The sequence below is a fragment of the Halictus rubicundus genome, chromosome 8, assembly GCF_050948215.1.
Source record: "Halictus rubicundus isolate RS-2024b chromosome 8, iyHalRubi1_principal, whole genome shotgun sequence".
Lineage (NCBI taxonomy): Eukaryota > Metazoa > Arthropoda > Insecta > Hymenoptera > Halictidae > Halictus > Halictus rubicundus.
In genome coordinates this window covers 5,077,699-5,096,330 of record NC_135156.1, presented here as the reverse complement: position 1 = coordinate 5,096,330, position 18,632 = coordinate 5,077,699, and the positions used below count along the sequence as shown (strand labels likewise).

At 43.2% G+C, this 18,632-nt stretch overlaps 2 protein-coding genes across 5 annotated transcripts in view; one reads left to right on the top strand and one right to left on the bottom strand.

The window, feature by feature from the left end:
* Pkc53e (Protein C kinase 53E) overlaps positions 1–12,605 on the bottom strand; it is a 73,570-nt gene extending 60,965 nt beyond the window's left edge. For 2 of the 4 annotated variants that reach the window (XM_076791327.1, XM_076791325.1), the window contains exon 1: positions 6,161–6,308. In XM_076791327.1, coding sequence (XP_076647442.1) covers positions 6,161–6,237 — 77 coding nt within the window. In that variant the 5' untranslated portion in view covers positions 6,238–6,308. Of the gene's footprint in view, positions 1–6,160; positions 6,309–11,635 lie in introns of those variants that run through there. The other 2 variants (XM_076791323.1, XM_076791324.1) reach the window with 2 other exon arrangements.
* A 4,436-nt stretch (positions 12,606–17,041) lies between these two features.
* Positions 17,042–18,572, top strand: LOC143356707 (UPAR/Ly6 domain-containing protein cold-like). Its single transcript, XM_076792617.1, has 4 exons — positions 17,042–17,228; positions 17,290–17,409; positions 17,667–17,845; positions 17,928–18,572. The coding sequence occupies exons 1-4, from the start codon at positions 17,174–17,176 to the stop codon at positions 18,009–18,011; spliced, it is 438 nt and encodes a 145-aa protein (XP_076648732.1). The 5' UTR covers positions 17,042–17,173; the 3' UTR covers positions 18,012–18,572.
* Positions 18,573–18,632: the final 60 nt, after the last annotated feature.

Sequence of the window (18,632 nt, the reverse complement as noted above, 5' to 3'; positions counted from 1 at the left end):
GAGGTCGAAAGAAAGCCTAATTTTACAGGTGCGTTTCTCGATTGTTACGTGAGATATTCCAACGAATAAAACGGTACAAGTAAGTGCACACTAGCTGTGCTTCGTGTATTTTTATTGAAAATTTTAGCACATTTCTTAAGGGTAGAAAAAAATTATTTTCTGATACAGTTTTTGTAAGCAACCAAATTTGCTTCAAGCAGCACCCAGGGAACTAACTTAACAATTGTTTTCCTCGATTGCTATGAGTGATATTTGAACAAACCAAAAAGTAAATTGTATATGTACATCTGCTCTACATCGTGTATTTTTTGCAAATTTTTATATCATTCATAAACAGCAGGAAAAAATTATTTCTCAGCGACAGTTTTGAAAACGATTGAACTGTCTAGAACACCGTCCAAAGAAGCCCCAACTTCATAAACGGTTTCTCGATAACAATGCAAGATATTCGAACGAATCAAAATGGAGATAACAGAGCCGGGTTAGCTCTATTTCATCTTTTTTTTCAAAATTTTATGTCACTCTTTAAGACCGTAAAAAAATGATTCTCCGAAGAAAAATTTGAATACGACCAAACCTGCCCACAATGCCGTCCAGACTATCCCTAACTTCAACATCGTTTATGTCGACTCCCGTACAAGATATTCCAACGAATCAAAATCGAGATAACAGAGTCGGATTAACTCTATTTCAACTATTTTTTCCAAAATTTTAAACCCTGTGCGAATGGTAGAAAAAATGATAACTACTGTTTCTCGTCTAAGCGAACAGTAGCAAGCGAATACTTGTAAACAGAGCTAGATGAAGAGTGCACGTATCGTATCAGCAATAAAGGCGCGATAATAAATCTATCGTGCAAACGTCGTCGAAGGCGAAGGCTTGCGAGTAATCGTTCGTGGATCGGTGTTTATAGAGAGGGTTGGTTGGGGCCAAGCCCTTCTCCCTAGGCAATCGACTCGTTTTCTCGTTTCCTGGTATCCTTTGGTTCGTCCTATAATCCCCCCAAAAAAAAGTCCAGAAGTCTCTGTCGTGGCGAGAGTTTGCCGGTCGATCAGACGCGTTTTTCTACGGTATCGAAACGTGTGGCTTTCATTTTATTGCGTCGTCGTCGTCGTCGTCGACGTCGTCGTTGTCGTCATCGAGGCCTCGTAACTCTACACCGGGTCAATCTAATTCCATTATTTCGCTCGCGGAGGCAAACGATAAAGCTGTCCACTGCGTATTCGATTAGTCAACGAAAACCGGTTCTCGCGCGCGATTCCCGATCACGTACGACTAACAACAACCAACGGGCAGGAAAAACAATTCTTACTCGTGTCCTCTCGCACGACGAACGTGATCGATTCGCGGGGAAAACGAGTTCGGGAAAACTGCACATTGTCGCTGCTAAATATAATATCGTTAATGTCTATTAGAGTTCACAATAACAGCCGAGCCGGGAATATTAATCTCTCTCTTTGTCTCTGACAGAGCCTCCGACTCGTTTAAATAATCTGCGCTTCGTTCCGACCCGCCACAGCGCGAATTTGGACGCCGACCGCTTCGGAATAACACTTCGTTTTCATTTATACCGGTTTCTGTTTCGTCGAGCATCTCTGCCCAGCGTTCGCGGAAATTATCGCGGTTTACACGGCTCCTAGTTGTTCTCGCTCGAGCCGCTGCCACCCATGATTTACTGGCGAGCGACCACTTTTCCTGGGATCAATTTTCAAAATTTTCGAACACTCGCTAAAGGTAGGAAAAAACAATTTTTGCAAGCATACTATCTTGACTAGAATACCGTCCTGAGGACCCCTAATTCCTAAGGGTTTTTCTCGATTACTGTGCAAGATATTCGACCGAAATAAAAAGCACATTATAGAGGAACGCTAGCTCTGCTTCGAGTATTTTTTCCAAAATTTTAGATCATTCGGAAAGGGTCGAAAAAAATTATTTCTTGGTGGCGGTTTCCCAAGGGAATCAAACTTGTCTGGAATACCGTCCAGAAAACCCTTAATTTCGTAAGTCTTTATCTCGATTACTCTGCAAGATATTCGACCGAAATAAAAAGGCAATTATAGAGGAACGCTAGCTCTGCTTCGAGTATTTTTTCGAAAATTTTAGATCATTCGGAAAGGGTCGAAAAAAATTATTTCTTGGTGGCGGTTTCCCAAGGGAATCAAACTTGTCTGGAATACCGTCCAGAAAACCCTTAACTTCGTAAGTCTTTATCTCGATTACTATGCAAAATATTCGACCGAAATAAAAAGCCAATTATAAAGGAACGCTAGCTCTGCTTCGAGTATTTTTTCGAAAATTTTAGATCATTCCAAAAAGGTCGAAAAAAATTATTTCTTGGTGGCGGTTTCCCAAGGGAATCAAACTTGTCTGGAATACCGTCCAGAAAACCTTTAACTTCGTAAGCCTTTATCTCGATTACTCTGCAAGATATTCGACCGAAATAAAAAGGCAATTATAGAGGAACGCTAGCTCTGCTTCGAGTATTTTTTCGAAAATTTTAGATCATTCGGAAAGGGTCGAAAAAAATTATTTCTTGGTGGCGGTTTCCCAAGGGAATCAAACTTGTCTGGAATACCGTCCAGAAAACCCTTAACTTCGTAAGTCTTTATCTCGATTACTATGCAAAATATTCGACCGAAATAAAAAGCCAATTATAGAGGAACAAAATACTCTGCTTCGAGTATTTTTTCGAAAATTTTAGATCATTCCAAAAAGGTCGAAAAAAATTATTTCTTGGTGGCGGTTTCCCAAGGGAATCAAACTTGTCTGGAATACCGTCCAGAAAACCCTTAATTTCGTAAGTCTTTATCTCGATTACTCTGCAAGATATTCGACCGAAATAAAAAGGCAATTATAGAGGAACGCTAGCTCTGCTTCGAGTATTTTTTCCAAAATTTTAGATCATTCGGAAAGGGTCGAAAAAAATTATTTCTTGGTGGCGGTTTCCCAAGGGAATCAAATTTGTCTGGAATACCGTCCAGAAAACCATTAACTTCGTAAGCCTTTATCTCGATTACTATGCAAGATGTTCAAACACATCAAAAAGCAGATAGCAGAGACACGTTGGATCTACTCGAAGTATTATTTTTTTAATTTTTCCGTCCATCGCAAAGACGTTAAAATTCCAATTTTGTTAATGTGTAGACGCACAGACTAAACGAACAAGTGATCATAGGAAATGTATGTGTAAGCAATTCGAGAGCACAGATGCGTGAGTAATTATGTGAACTAAATGTGCATAAAAGAGATTGCAAAACGATCGTTTCGAAACGCGCGGCGATCATTGATTTATGTAAAACGACGGCCCGTGGTGCGCGCGGCAAACTAGGCTTCTTCCGCAAACAAGATGCAAATGGCCGCTCAAATTTTATGTAATTCCACGTGACCCGAGGGGAATAATGAGGCAGCAATTATGAGGCATAGTGTAGACGTGGCTTCCTTCGCAGTCCATTCTTCTCTGTCGAACGCGATGGAACAATGGCAAAGGACCGGAGAGAGAGAGAGAGAGAGAGAGAGAGAGAGAGAGAGAGAGAGAGAGAGAAATAACTGAATTGTAAAAGACGGCGCGCGCGCGCGCGCGTGACTGGATCGAAGCGGCCGCGTGAGCCGGTCGACATCCTTGCAGATAAAGCGAACTTGTTAGCGCGAAACCACACAATTCGATAACGATTTATGGTCTCCTAAATGGGTTAGGTGCTGGGGGATCGCGACACGTGAGTCGCGGGCACAGGAAGCCAGCGAAGTAAGCACCAGCTATCGGGAAATGTTCCTCCGGTTTTTTCGATCTACGATCCGAACCCGAGCTGTGACGTATCTCGCATTCATTTGCAAATCTAACACAGAAAATTGTTATCGAGGACACAGACAGAGACCAGCTTAGGTACTTCACTTATCGCGCGGAATAAAACCCGGGTGCTTCGCGTCGCGCCAGCGGAAACTACGTTTTTCGTTTGTTAAACCTCTACCCGCGAAACTCGATAAGAAACTCGGAGATTTCAGCCGTTCCCTCCCGAGATTCGAGTTGCACGGTTTGCTTCATATATTTTCTGTGCATTTCAGAACTTTCTGAAGTAACGAGAAGTAGGGGCCGAGTCTTTTGTGTAAATGTAGCTTTAATGTTCAGTGATAATACTGAACACTTTGAACAGCGGCTGCCGTCTTCGCGGGGCGGAACATTAATCGACAGTGTAAACAAACGACTTCAATAATTATTCGCAGTAGTAGGAGGTTCTCGGTAACTAGATCAACCGGTAAAATAATGATCGTGCTACCAGTATGTCCGAAACAAATTCAGCGGAAGAATATCGTCTGTTTCATCGATAGAAATCGGGACAGCCTTGCGAATGAACAAACGATTCCGCGGGAATTGATGCAAAGGAGTAGCAAAAATATGCTCACGCTAGCTACGGAAATCGATAACTTGAAAATCGTAACACCGGTCTTTTCAATGCGCTGCGTAGATCATTGCGAAAACGTGAAGAGGCGACTGCTTCCTCAAACGAAATTTACAACGTGAAATCCGCGAGTTCTTTTTCCGCCGGCTAATGCGAGACAGATGAACCTTCCTGTCCGGAAAACGTTTCCCGTTCCGCGAGCCTCGAGTCCCGAGTCCGTGGAATCAGGCCGAAGGAATTCACGGCGGAAAAAACGTTGTCGCTCGAGGTCGATTCCGTATTAATTAACGCCGCGCAGTGGTGCCGTTTCTCGAAAAGCTTAGCTGGAACTCAACGTTCCAGGAAAACTTGGCATTCTAATGTTCTTTAATTCAAGATTCAACCTTTTTATCTCATGGACAATTTAAAAAACGCGTTTTGAAGCGTCACATTCTGCAAAACCTGAAACGATAGGCACACCGAAAGACATAAGAAAAAGTAAAAAGCAATTTCTAGGATTTACTCCGTGACTCCAACCGAACGCAATTTTATCACAATTTCTTTTGCGAGCTATCCGGTAAACTGATTCTTCTAACTTCTCGAAAAAGCTCGAGTGGATCAGTTCAATTTTCGAGGCGCTATTCTCTTTGAAACAATGTCCGAATGGTAATGAGAAGACAGCGGATCTTCATGCAAAATAAAGATGTTCTACCTGAATTGCAACCCAGACCGCAGTGAAATGGAAATAGATTTTCTCTCTGAACACGTTTGGTGCCAGCATTTGTTTCGCCGTTTACCTTGCTTATTAGAACGTTTCATTAAATATAACGTTGTTCCTTTATGAAATATTAAAATAGTACAGCAAAAGAAAAACAAGACTTCTCTGAATACTATGATGTGTACTGCGATTTTAAACAACAAAGTGGATAAACCATCTACGCAAAATAGTTTTTTTACAGTCTTAAAAAGTGATATATCATTTTGAAAAATATACTCGAAGTAGAGCCAATGTTCCTCAACCATTTGCTTTTTGGTTTGTTCGAATATCTTGCATAGTGATCGAGATAAACGTTTACGAAGTTAAGGGTTGTCTGGACGATAATCCAGACAAATTTGATTCCCATCAAAAACCGTCACCAAGAAATCATTTTTTTCTACCCTTTCCGAATGATCTAAAATTTTCGAAAAAATACTCGAAGCAGAGCTAGCGTTCCTCTATAACTTGCTTTTTATTTCGTTCGAATATCTTGCATAGTAACCGAGATAAACGCTTACGAAGTTAAGGGTTTTCTGGACGGTATTCCAGACAAGTTTGATTTCCTTCGTCAACCGTCACCAAGAAATAATTTTTTTCCGCCCTTTCCGAATGATCTAACATTTTGAAAAAATACTCGAAGCAAAGCTAACGTTCCTCTATAACTTGCTTTTTATTTCGTTCGAATATCTTGCATAGTAACCGAGAAAAACACATATGAATTTGGGGTTCTCTGGACGGTATTCTAGTCAAGATGGTTTGCTTTTCATTTCACTACCTTTATATATCTGTGACGGTGGTAACGAACGTGTTAATAAGTTAATACGTTTAATAGCTTGAAAATAACATAACAGTATTTTGAAATTCTTCTAATGTTTTCTATCAAATCCGCCATCTATTAATGAGTGACACTCTGCGGTCCAGTGATGACGACCATATTTGTTCATGAGGTAAACTGAATAAAAATCTCCGGAAAAGGCAGAAGAATGTGTCCCAGCATGGTCGCGCATGTTCCCCCGGGCACGTGACACACCTTTGTTCGATGGACCTTGCCAAGGTCTTCTGCAGTTTCGAGTAGACGCGGTTAACGAAGATCCGAAATTTCACCATTTCTAAGCCTCGTGGACTAGTTGTCGCGGCATACGCCCGTTTTTCACTGGATCCCACAAGATTCCCAAGACACCATGAAACAGTCCCAGGGGAGCTGGAGACGCGGTTCGGACCGGATCGAATCGATTCGAATCGGTTCAGCTCGGATAGAATCGGATAGCGTCTCGCCGAACCGGCTACTTCGCCGCAATTCAACTGGATTGAGCTTGGACCTCGTTAACGCAATCCTAAGTGGGAGAAGAAAGAACGTCGACAGCGATGCACGAAACTCGGCAATTCGAGAACTCTCGATTTTTCTTCGTAACGTCTCGCATGAGTCTTGTTACCCAAGTATGAATCACTGGCTTCGAGCTTCTCCTTTATTGGATCGTGCAATTTTGCAGAGTATGTAAACCGAACCAACGTCGTGCGATTTACTTTGAATAATTTTTCGGCGATGGTTTTTGAAAACGATCGAACTTGTCTAAACTACCGTCCACAGGACCCCTATCTTTGTAAACGTTTTTCTCGAAAACTATGCAAGATATTGGAACGAACCAAAATGCAAATTGTAGAGGGAAATTAGCTCTGGACCCAGAATTTTTATCGAAATTTTCTATCGGTCGTAAAGGGCGGAAAAAAATTATTTCTCGGCGAAGATTTTCGGAGGCAATCGAACTAGTCTAGAATACCGCCCAGAGAAGCCCGAACTTCATAAGCGTTTTCGTCGATAACCATGCAAGATATTCGAACGAAACAAAATGCAAATTGTAGATGAACATTGGCTCTATCTCGTCTATTTTTTGCACAATTTTCCGCTCATCGCGCCGCGCTCAACCGAAAATAAATTGCTGGAGTGCGTTAATGGCACATTTCTCAGATTTTGCAACGCTATGGGGCGCGTTTGGGGGAATCGATGGACTTGGAAAATTTTTCTAAGGCGAAAGAGAGAGAGAGAAATGATCGCGGACAAGTCAGAAAACACGGTTTTTCCCAGCATCGGGCATCGGAAACGTCTGTTGCGTCCGCGTCCGTTCTCGACGGTAAAATCGATGCCGGCGAAACAAGTTAGTTTGGTTTGGTTACTGGGTCGCGAGCTATTGTGCCTCGATGCTCGCCAGGCCTTTACGTTTCAACCAGAAACCGTAAATGTTTCAACTATAAACGGTAAATAGGTTGTGCAGGACCCGATATCGACAGCCAACGCTCCGATTACTCGGATCCGCGATGCGCCCGCATCAATTTAGACCGGAATTTTCAATCCCGCGACCTTTTCTGCCCATCCTGCGCGCCCACCCTTTTCACCATTTTCACCCTTCCCACCCTTCGACCTTTCCCCAGATATCCCTACGAAACCCGGGGAAACCCGTCGAACAGTAGCATCGTTCGATATTTTTCTATCTAATCGTGCTCTCGTGTTTCTGCGAACCCGGGCTGCAACACAACAGACGCCCGCCGATAACGAACGAAACAATTTCGACCGACTATCTGTTGCTTCTTTCTGCTCGAGTTTGACCACCTTCCTCCCGGAATATAGCGCGATCGATCATTTCGCCAGCTTTCACCACGAGGAAATGGTTCCGCTTTCAAGTACGAGGATTTTCCAAAAGTTTTCCAGAGTCCAAGGTATCTGATGCAAATATATACTGCTTATTCGTTACATATATAATTATCATGCATTCGTGGCAAAAGTGAGTAGATGTAATTTAAAGCATCAGAAAAATGACAATAATAATCGATACACTAATTTCAACTTGTTGAACCGATTGAAGGAGGAACGAAATCTGGCTACCGTTTCCTGTAGTTTATACAAATCATTTTTATCATGCTAAAAGATCCCCAGAGTCTAGTGATCATAATATTCGCTCGCAACGTTGGAAATTCTGTGCATAATTCAAAGTCGATCATTCAAAGTCACATCAGTCAAAGGGTTAATCCTAGCAAAGTGGACGCTTTCGTCGATCTCGTGGCAACTATGAATGGGTCCATTCGAGTCCTTGCGCATCGATTCTCTTTGACATGGCATTTATTAAAAATTGTCGTGCTTGACTGAAAAGATGTATCCAATCGCCAGAAGTCTTCTTCGGTTCAATAATAGTCGGATAAAATGTGTAAACCGGTGATGGTAGGTTCAGTGTTAAGGGGTTGTATGGGAGTATCGAGGGCGACGCGGAATGTCGAAGAGCTGCGACGGGCCGGAGGAATGGACGTACCGAAATTGGGAATGTTAACGATGCAGAGATAAGATGCTCGGTTCTAGGCCAGCAGTGTACGGTGAACCGTCTCTCGCGACGCGACGGTTCTACACGGGCCGGGCCCGTGTGTTACCCGGTTACTATAGCCAAGGCCGCGACACACCGGGGATCTCTGGTGTACCTCGTTGTCCGACCTGGAATTCGGTGAACGATCGAGGCACTCGTCCGAGAGACAGACACTCGTAAACCCCGCGCTCTCCGAGATCGACCTCTCGCTTCTAATTCGGACGAGGCGCGAGTATTCCCAAGGACGGACCGTTTAACCGTTGCTCGAGCTGCCTCGCCGTCGTAGCAGCTGTCCGCTGGATTTACGTGCGCCTCTCCAACGATGGCAGACACGGACGGATAGACGAGGAGGCAGACAAATCAACAAGGAAATGAGAGAGAGACTGCACAGAGTGATACGCGTGAGAAAATCGGAGACGGAATCGCCTGGAGCAGTCCGCGCGCGCGCGCGCGCCAAGAGGAAAACAACGGCAATCGGCCTCTCGCTCGAGGGCCGATCGCATGCCAAATTCCTAATCAAAATCTCCCCACCAACTTTCCCGACCACGCTCTAACACGCTCGACCTCTGAGATGCACTAAGCTCGACGCTTAGAACATCGTTCGCTCGGTCACCTTACCCGCTGTACCTTGCAAGCTAACACGAGAACGCTGCTGGCCTGCTATACCTGTCCTAGCGAAATCGTTTAACACGTTCAGTGCCGCGTCAACACCCATAACTGCGACACATGATCAAAACAAGTGATTTAATAAAGCAAGAATAGACAAACACAGTTTATCGTGACGATAATTTTGTAACATCTCAGAAAAATTTGGTTTACTTGATAGATTGTAGTGAACATTGATTTTTGAAAATTGTGTCGGTCATATATGACCGACGTGGCACCTCGGATCTCGTCTGCTAGGTCGAGTTCGTTTATTTATTATTTACCGCAAGTACGTCTATTAATTATTTATCATTTACCGAAGTACGTCACTTCGGTCATATTCGGATGACACAATTTTCTTCGTCGTATCTTTAAATATTCTAAAGACCTACCGAGCATTAAAAGTATCTGGTAAATATTGCCTTATAAAAATAACGACACTCAATTTATTGTCCGTCGTTTTCAATATAATGGATGCTTGGACAAAGAAATTTATTCCATCATTTTCCATAAATGAAGTTTTGTAACCTCAATAATTGTAAAATATAACACTGATCACTTGATACCCTTAGGGCTCGATAGGTTCAGCGTGAAAAAAAATTCCAAATTGTTTAAGTACCATAATCGCCAGGTTATCGTGTCCTCTCGAAAGGTTCGTCCGAGTTGCTAACGAGATTTACGTTGCCTAATTATCGCTAGAGGGGACCAGTCTTCTGCGAAAGGTTACAATTCAGTTTTCCTCTATGACCCAGTGAATCTTTAGCTCGGACACGAAGAATATTTTACTAAACCGACATCATTATAAACTGTCGAGTGCTCTGTCGATATAGCAGTGGTTCTCAAAACCTTTTTTTTTTCTGGCAGCACATTGAAATCATTAAACGTAATTCACGGCTGCCCTATTATTATTATTTCTTTTTGCTTTTTATAGTTGGTAAAGATATGAAGGTCGAGACGTATTTGGCTTTTTATATATACACGATTCAAAATCTCACCCTTGTGACGTACTTGCGGCAACCAGTTTTAGAACCACTGCGATACCACTGTGGTGATATTTGTCAGCTTTTCAGATCGAATCGATGGAGTTCGCGTCGAAACGAACCAGAACGCTTTCCGAAATGTAATTTTTCAATTCGATTCGATATCTCGGCTCGAACATGAATCAACGTTTCCATCGTCGAGAGCAAAGAGGGTCGGAGTACATTGAAATTCTGGGGAATCGTTTGCTGCTCTTCATTCGCGCAACACATTTCCTGGACCAACTAACAAGATAATGCTCGGATAGAGTAATCCGGTAGATCTGAATCTGGGTATTATGCTACGGAAAATTTCGACGAACTCTGTCACGTCGGCAAGCTTCCGACATGTTAGCGTTGAAAGAAGCTGTCGTCGAGAGAAAGCATGCTTGCGACACCTTCGAATTAATGGCCGAGGAAGGAGGGCCTATAGCTAATTAGAATTCATTCTAATGACTACGACTGTAATTCGAACTTGTTCAATTTAAATGAACATCTCATGTACCTATTTAGGAATAATTACTTGAAATTCCACTACCCCCCCCCCCCCCCCCCCCCGACAATTGTAGCAATTCTATCGCTATGCTCCGCAGCGTATATAACCACAATACTATTAACCCTTTGCAATATAAATAATTTCATATGCATAAAATGAAAACTATTGTATAGAACGGAAATATTCAAGGTCGGCAAAAATGTTCGATTTTGAAATTAAAATAGCTCCGAGTGCAAAGGATTAATGATAATAATAACAACGATAACAGACCAAAAATTGACCGTTGTACTATAACAAAAATTTGTCCTTAATAAATCCCCCTAAGCTACTTAATCTACTGAATCTTAAAACTGTTAACCTATGTGCTTAATCGTTTTCAAGCGAGATTATACTCGAATCATCGAAAGGGTGAATGCCAGTGAATGAGAAAAAAGTTCAGACAACCTTTAACCACTTCCGGTCTTAACTTCTGCACCAATAGTTACTGACTTTCCCACATTTTCAGTGAATTCATTAATAATGCCACAATGTCATGGTATGTAACAACAATTGCAGTATTTCTCGACTATTCTACATAGGCTAGCAAAGCTACATATGGGAATATAATTAAATTGTACGTTGAAGCAAGTTCTAAAATGAAAAGGAGAAAACAGTGCGGACCGGAAACGGTTCAAACTGAAGGTATACTGTTCCATGAGTTCTCTCAAAATTTTATCTCCTGGGGGTTAATCGATTTCGGCTCGTGCAGCAATCCCTGTGCTCCGGTTTACAGAACTCTCGCATTACACAGCCTGCCGTGCAGCCCTCTCTCGCAGTCTGGGCTCCTCGCACAGGTAGCTCTCTAATGGGTTCGCCCCGTGCGTCGAAGGGGGTTCTTCTCGATTGAAATCTGTGGTAGGTGAGTAGGAGATTGAGGATGAGGATGAGTATATCACAGGAAGGGGATGCAGCGCTGGCAACGCGATTCGATGGGGATAAAAGCAGTGGACATCGACACTCACCATATGAAGTCCTTGCAATGACTGCAGAAGGTCGGCTGCTTGAAGAACCGCGGCATGAAGTTGTGGTTCTTGACGACGTACACATTCTTCTTCTTGAGCGCACCCTTCCGGCCCCGGATCTTCTTGGCGAACGCGGTTGTTGCGTCCCCGGGGCCGAGCGAGTCCTCGCACGTGTTGTTTGCCTCCTGTTCGTCGGCCATGGTGGCCGGCCGTTGGCTCTCTGCTCCTCCCCGAGTATACGAACTCGTGAAACGAGTAGAGACGGCGCGGTACACCGCGGTGTTTTCAGATACGCGAGATGGTTTTACGGGCGATCGTTCACAGGAAACGCGATGAAGAACGGGTCTGTTTCTCTCTCTCGAGTCTGGCGCGCAACGGCTACGGACACTTCCGCGGCTGTTCCCCGACTGTCACCGTCGTCGCTCGAAGGATGCACGAGCGCGCGCGCAAGCACGCACGCACCGCCGACCCTGGCTGGCCGCGGCTCCGAACGGCTCCGAGCGGCTCCGAGCGGCTGCTAGCGGCTGGAGTCGAACCGGTGCGTACACCAGCGAATCGACCGCGAGCGGACACGACGTCGCCGGAAACGAACGAACGCAGAGAGAGACAGATAGATAGAGAGAGAGAAAGAGAAAGAGAAAGAGATAGAGATAGAGCTAAAGGGGACAGCGGCCCGAGAAGTGGTTGTTGATTCTCTCGCGACGAAACGTCTGAACCGTCCAGTTAGAAACGTTGTTCGTTCAACGCGGGCTCCTCGATCCGATCGGTAGCTAGGGTAAAGTTCCTCTCGCGCCGACCGTCTTCGACGACGATTCTCTGGCCTCGGCCTCTCCAACCCCACCACCAGCCAGCTACCACCCGCTTACACCCTCCTGCTCCGTTTCACCTTTCTCCCTCCTCCTCGCTCCCGCAGGCTAGCTTGGTTCGCGGGACCAAGCGCGCGCGCATTCTATCATCCCGCGGTCGCGGCTTCCACAGCTATAGATCCCCCGTATGCCCCCACCATCGCGATTCTTCACCCCTCCTCTGCTATCCCCGCCACTCTAGGCCGGTCCTCTTTCTTTCTCCACAGCTCGCTATTGGGGCTCTTCTTATCACGTCGTTTCAACTACCCCGTCATCTTCTCTGGTCCTCTTCGTCGTCGTCGCCCGTTCTCTTCTAACTCGCGCTTCGAACATCTCCTCCGGCTACCGATCATCCGGTTCCACCTGCGACCGACCTGCAACGGTGCAGGATCATAGATTAAAATTGGTGCACGGTTGCTCCTCGAAGGAAATTGTAAAGAGACGAAACGAAGCAGAGAGGTTCTACTAATGAGCAGTTTCGTATAAGAGAATTATTTATGTGGATTGAACGGAGGAAGCTACGCATGATATGTAAAGAGGTGAGCACTCTACGGAGAATGCATCGTCGTCGTTGCATCGTAGCCGCCGGGTCAGTGCATGGTTTACAATAGGCTGCAGGGAACGGTCTAATTTATGGCAGCCGCGCGAGCAAGCGCCTCCTTGGTCTTGACCGGTCAGAGTTTCGAATTTTCTTACATTCATCGCGACACATCGGACGTTCCGTTGTATCGTCGATACGTCTTCTCCGCGCGCGAGAAGTTGCCCCTCTTTTCCTCCTTGGTTACGTATTCTTTCATCCATTGCCACATTCTGCTCTCTCTCCCTATCTCTCTCTCTCTCACTCTTTGGCTCCGTGCTCCTCGCCCCCGTCATTTTTTCCTCTCCCCCCCCCCCCCCCCCCCCGAAACAAGCTCTCGTCAGCTCTGCTCGCTCCACCTTCATCGCTTTTCACTCTCCTCGTGTATAAGTGTGCAAGCGCGCGCGCGCGGGCGTGTTTGTGTGCACGTTGTACCTATCCAGCACTCCCTCTCTTCCTCTCTCTTTCTCTCGAAGCGACCGATAATTTTAGATTCTCGGCGCAGTGGCTCGACACTGCCACTGCTCAGCCTGCGCCGCGCACTAGAATATCGACATCCGACGGCCGCGAGTGCCGCGAGCAAGCCGAGCGAGCGAGCGAGTAAGCGAGTGAGCGAGTACACGCAACCTCACCGAAACCCAGAGAGAGAGTTCAAATTAGAAGGAGAGAGCGAGAAAGAGAGAAGAGCACGGACCGCCTGCATCGGCTTGCCTTGCTGTCACTCTCTCTCTCTCTTCCTCTCTCTCTCTCTCTCTCTCTCTCTCTCTCTCTCTCTCTCTCTCTCTCGTCCCATGCATTCTTCCTTCCTTTCTTCCTACTCGCTTTCTCCGACGAACACGCTCCGGAATCGTCCTCGTCGACGACACTAGTTTCTGTCATTCTTCCGCGATTCGCCTTCCTACTCTGACCTGTCGACGAGCATGATTTTTAGTTCAACGTTCCCGTGTCCCATCCATCAACGATGCATCAAGATTCGTAGCATACCTCAACCTGTTCTTCCGGCTAATTAACTCTTAAGTGGGCTTCAAAAAGCGCAACAACTCCGGCATGACGAATGTAATATTCATTTTCACCGAACCAGTGAACGGGACAATAAAGGTTTAACCAAATCTCCGAATAATTAACATCAATACGTATTAAATAATTTAACCCATTTGCATCGTCAGCGTGTGCAGGACCGGAATTTCAGGCGAGATCCGAGATTTATTGCAATGAACGAGAGGTGGTCTAATCAATCGTATATGACTTTTCCCATGTATGTATACGCTCCCCCTCTGTTGAATCGAAACCACGATCAATGTGTACATATTACTATACAAACGTCCGCGAAATTACCATTTCCAAATACAATGAACGAGGTTCGCGTAAAGAACGGGCATTTGATCGGGAGTGCAATGTGCGAGTACTTACTGTACACGCGGTATGTGTGGGTGTACGTAACAGTGTGAATAACACGTATGTACGAGCTACCGAAATATGAAATTTCTTTTTACTTGGAGTTTTTCTATTTGAGTATGATAAAAATGAAACGATTCATTCCTCCTTCTTATGCGAGTAGTCCAATGGTCCAGAAAAGGGTTAAATATTTTTAGTTTTGAACATACTGTCCCGTCTGATCGACTCCAGAGTCAATCGAACACGATCGATTTCTTGAAAAAGTTCTATAATATGTAGACACTTAAATGTGTAGATACTTTCTTCACTGTAATTATCTGAAAAATAACAGAATGTCTAAATACTTTTCAGCGATATTGGGGGTATTCGACGAAACGATACGGCTATAATACTGTGCAATTAAAAATACGTCGCGCCATTTCAAAAGCAACAAGGTGACCTTAACTTTTTTCGTACACCGTTTCGCTGAACACTCTGTATATATGCCATTAAACGTCAAGCCTTTCAGCGTTTTATTTCATTTTGGAAGCATGCACCTATGCGATTAATTATTTTTATACGAATACACTTGTTGTTGAACCTCTATATTTTCGTGACGAGCATACCTGACATAAATATCGCATATCTACAGGGTTAAAGACACAGCACTTCCGGTAGAGAAGTTTCGGAATCGTATGAAACACGTGACTTCAACTAGCGGTATAATATTCAAGTATGTTTACCATCTTATAAAAGACAACCGCGATTTAAATTAAGCAAACATGCACATTCGAATAAAATTGCGTCGAAGATTAACACGATAAATAATAAAACGAAAAAAAGCGCCAGTCCGGTTAACAGATGGATCGTGAGGATAACCGTTGAGCTGTTTCGTCGTCCATTCATCTATTAATTGTGAAGACAACAGGTTAGGTACAATTTAGGAGAATGATAACGACATGGGCAGCTCTCTTACCTAATTGTTCCTACTCCTATTCAGCAATCTTACGCGTGCTTTGAATTCGAACAAATTCAAACTGTCCAATCTCTTGCGAAACTCCTAGCGCCATCTTGAATTTGAACAACCAACAATGAACATACTCGTGAATCGATCGTCGATCTTGTCAGCATCTCGCGCGATATCGATTGGCACCTGTTCTCCATTCAACAACTTTTCAGGTACACTTACTAATAAACAGAAAATGTTCTTTAACTGAACTATACAGTTAATTGTCTTCGATAAAAAAACGCTGACTTGCATCGATCAGGGTTGGGCACTAAGAAATCAAAATTTTCGGCTATAAAATTAAATATTTGAATAGCTTCAGAGGCTATTTACGCGAATTTGATATACTTCAATATGGCGACGTTCGTCCTCAAAGGATAAATAACAAATAAATCAAAGATAAACAAATATTTCATTCGCAATTGTTCAATCTTGCAATGCTCAACTCTGAATGAATCGCGTACATGTTTTCTTCGAAAAAAGGCGCGCGCACGATGACCAAAGTAGGGATTTCTACAAAAATATGAAATACTTGGAATACTAGATACCATCTCGGACGGTCTATTAGAAAATCAGCAGTCCAAATTTAAATGTACGCGGGTCAATAATACCTCCAAGCTATTTTTAATGGCCAGGTGCATGCACGAATTTCTCGCTCGTACATTTTACTCGAACACCGAATTTCGATTGGATCGAAAGATAACGATCGATTCGGATCGATGCACCGATTTTTTTTCTCAAATCGATAGAGATCGATCAATCGCGTCCGCGTACGATCTATCGGTAATACGAATCAACACGTGCCAAATATCAACCCCAGAGATCCTTACAAAATCAGAGTAATTTAATTAATGAAACCAAAACAAGGAATTTAAAATGTATTATAGGGGATGCTGTCTTAACCCTTTTGAATTCGAAGGACTCCAATAAAATTCGGTTTATCTGGACATCTCATAATAAAAATGAATTTCTAAACACAGTCAAAAATCACTGTCAGTCATATGTGACTGACGTGGCAGTTAACGTGTTAATATATTTCGTCCCTTCGTTGAAGATTTATTAACGAAAAACACGGACCAATCAGAGCGCGGTTACAACGGACGGATTCCAGCTCGGCCAACGTCAACGCTACGCTTAGCAGTAGTCGCGCTCTGATTGGTCCGTGTTACTTCAAAAAGTTACTTCAAACGATCTCAGAAATCGCCCTTTTCAAAGAAGTACAACATTTTTGGGACACACTGCATATTGTAATATATTTAAATTTAAGTAATAAAGTAATAAACATTTCAGTAATATCTTTCTAGGGGATAATCTTAAAATATATTTTCCACCGTTATCATTTCATTATATTTCTACTTTTTCAGATTTCCAATTTTGTAAAATTAATGTAAATACTTCGAAAACTAATATTAATAAATAGTACATTATAAATTAACACAAGTAGATTTCTAATTATTAGCCATTGACACGAAACAAGAATATTAAATCCAGTTGATTTAATTTTCCCGCTAGCCTATACGACCAATTTAAAGGGACATGCCACCGATCGACTTTAAAATTACCGTCTAAAGTGTCACCTCTTGTTATTCCTACTCTTTGTTCATAGTTTTCCATCACTACATAGCTAACACAACTGTTTAGCATTTAGCAGGTTTGATTCAAACAAGTGTCGCGTCGTTTATGTCGCGCGCGCGCGTCAGTCCACACCCTTTTGTTTTTAAAAAGTTCCCTTTAAAATGACAGTAAACAAATATTGTTTACTACTGGTCGTTGCGTGCTGCTTCTCTCTCGGTACGTTCAGCGAGTATATTTTTCTTCAAATTGTTTGTGATTAATTCATTAATCTTTTTAGGCCACGCCCTGGAATGTTATGTGTGCAACAAGCAGGAAGGTAACACGGAAAAATGTTTGAAAAGCACAAAGACTTGCGAACAAGGCCAGGATACTTGTCTCACCGAGATCAGATGGGGAAGTAAGTTTTAAATGTTCATCCGTAGGTTTGGCGAACGTTGACGTTGAGGTTATGTTTACATCGTCTCATGAACAGATCTCTACATATGTAAAAGCGATAGTTTCTTTCGTTCCTCGATAATTTGAATGTCGTCTTAAATCGCACCTACTTCGTTTTGCCAAAAATACATGAAGTCTACAGTCATCTTCTCACTAAATCATAGATGTTTGCATGTATGCAAAGTAGAATAAACTTGTGTCCCATTCCGTTGTTTCCAGGTACACCATATTGGTCCCAGGGCGCCAAGAAACAATTTTACGTTTCCAAAAAGTGTTCCACCAAAAAGGAATGCGAAAGGATAAAAAAGGCGAACATGCCTGATTGCACATACATCTGGTATCAGGACTGGAAATGCTCGGATTGCTGTCAAGGAGACAAATGCAATTATTTTGTCATAGTAAGTAACACCACACTGGGACGCTTTTGAATTATAAATCTCACTAACAATAAGAGGTGCATTCATGTTTTTTCTATTTCAGTCTGGCGTTCAAAAGTTGCAACCATCCTGGATGATAGGCGTCGTGTTCACGATATCCGTGTTTAATTTATGTTCTAGAACGTAATAACCCATAGACTTTTAGACAGTGAAGGGTCAGTCAATGAACAAGCCGAAGAAAAATAGTTAAGCAACTCGTATCTCTGTACCTGTATGCCTGCGACTCGATGATTGGATATACCATATACGTTTGTAGTACTGCCATACGTACCACAAGCGTCGTTCGGATGATCCATAATGAGCAACCCTGGAAAAGCTCATAGTTTTCTCTCTCTCTCTGGAGTGTTACAGCACAATTTCTTTCAAATTATGTAAAAATTTCCTGAAACACTTTTCAACGTCTCACATTTGTTGTAGCAGCGAATATCGGTACAGAAACAAATGTTATAGAGGTCTCAGAGACGCCAGTATGCCGTTGCAGGGTTGAAGTATTTAGAAACGAGAGGCGAAAGGCTTTGAACAAGTGGAGGAAATGAATCTACCTAATCGTGCTTTAATCAAGCCGTCCATAATATCCGTCCAATAGAAGCATTTGTAATATTCTATTAACGCAAAGTATATAGTGTTATATATATTTTACAATTCTTGCTACAGCGACGTGTAGAAATAAACGTTTACTTTTTTTTTATTACCGACATAACTTATTCGAATAGCTTACCACCTCTCCCAGTATCGCGAAGTATCGTTT

Excerpts from the sequence above, each read along its gene's own strand:
- LOC143356707 (XM_076792617.1), top strand. The coding sequence starts at position 17,174 with ATGACAGTAAACAAATATTGTTTACTACTGGTCGTTGCGTGCTGCTTC. Across the intron at positions 17,410-17,666 it reads CACCGAGATCAGATGGGGAA|GTACACCATATTGGTCCCAG; the intron begins GTAAGTTTTAAA and ends CGTTGTTTCCAG. Across the intron at positions 17,846-17,927 it reads AATGCAATTATTTTGTCATA|TCTGGCGTTCAAAAGTTGCA; the intron begins GTAAGTAACACC and ends TTTCTATTTCAG.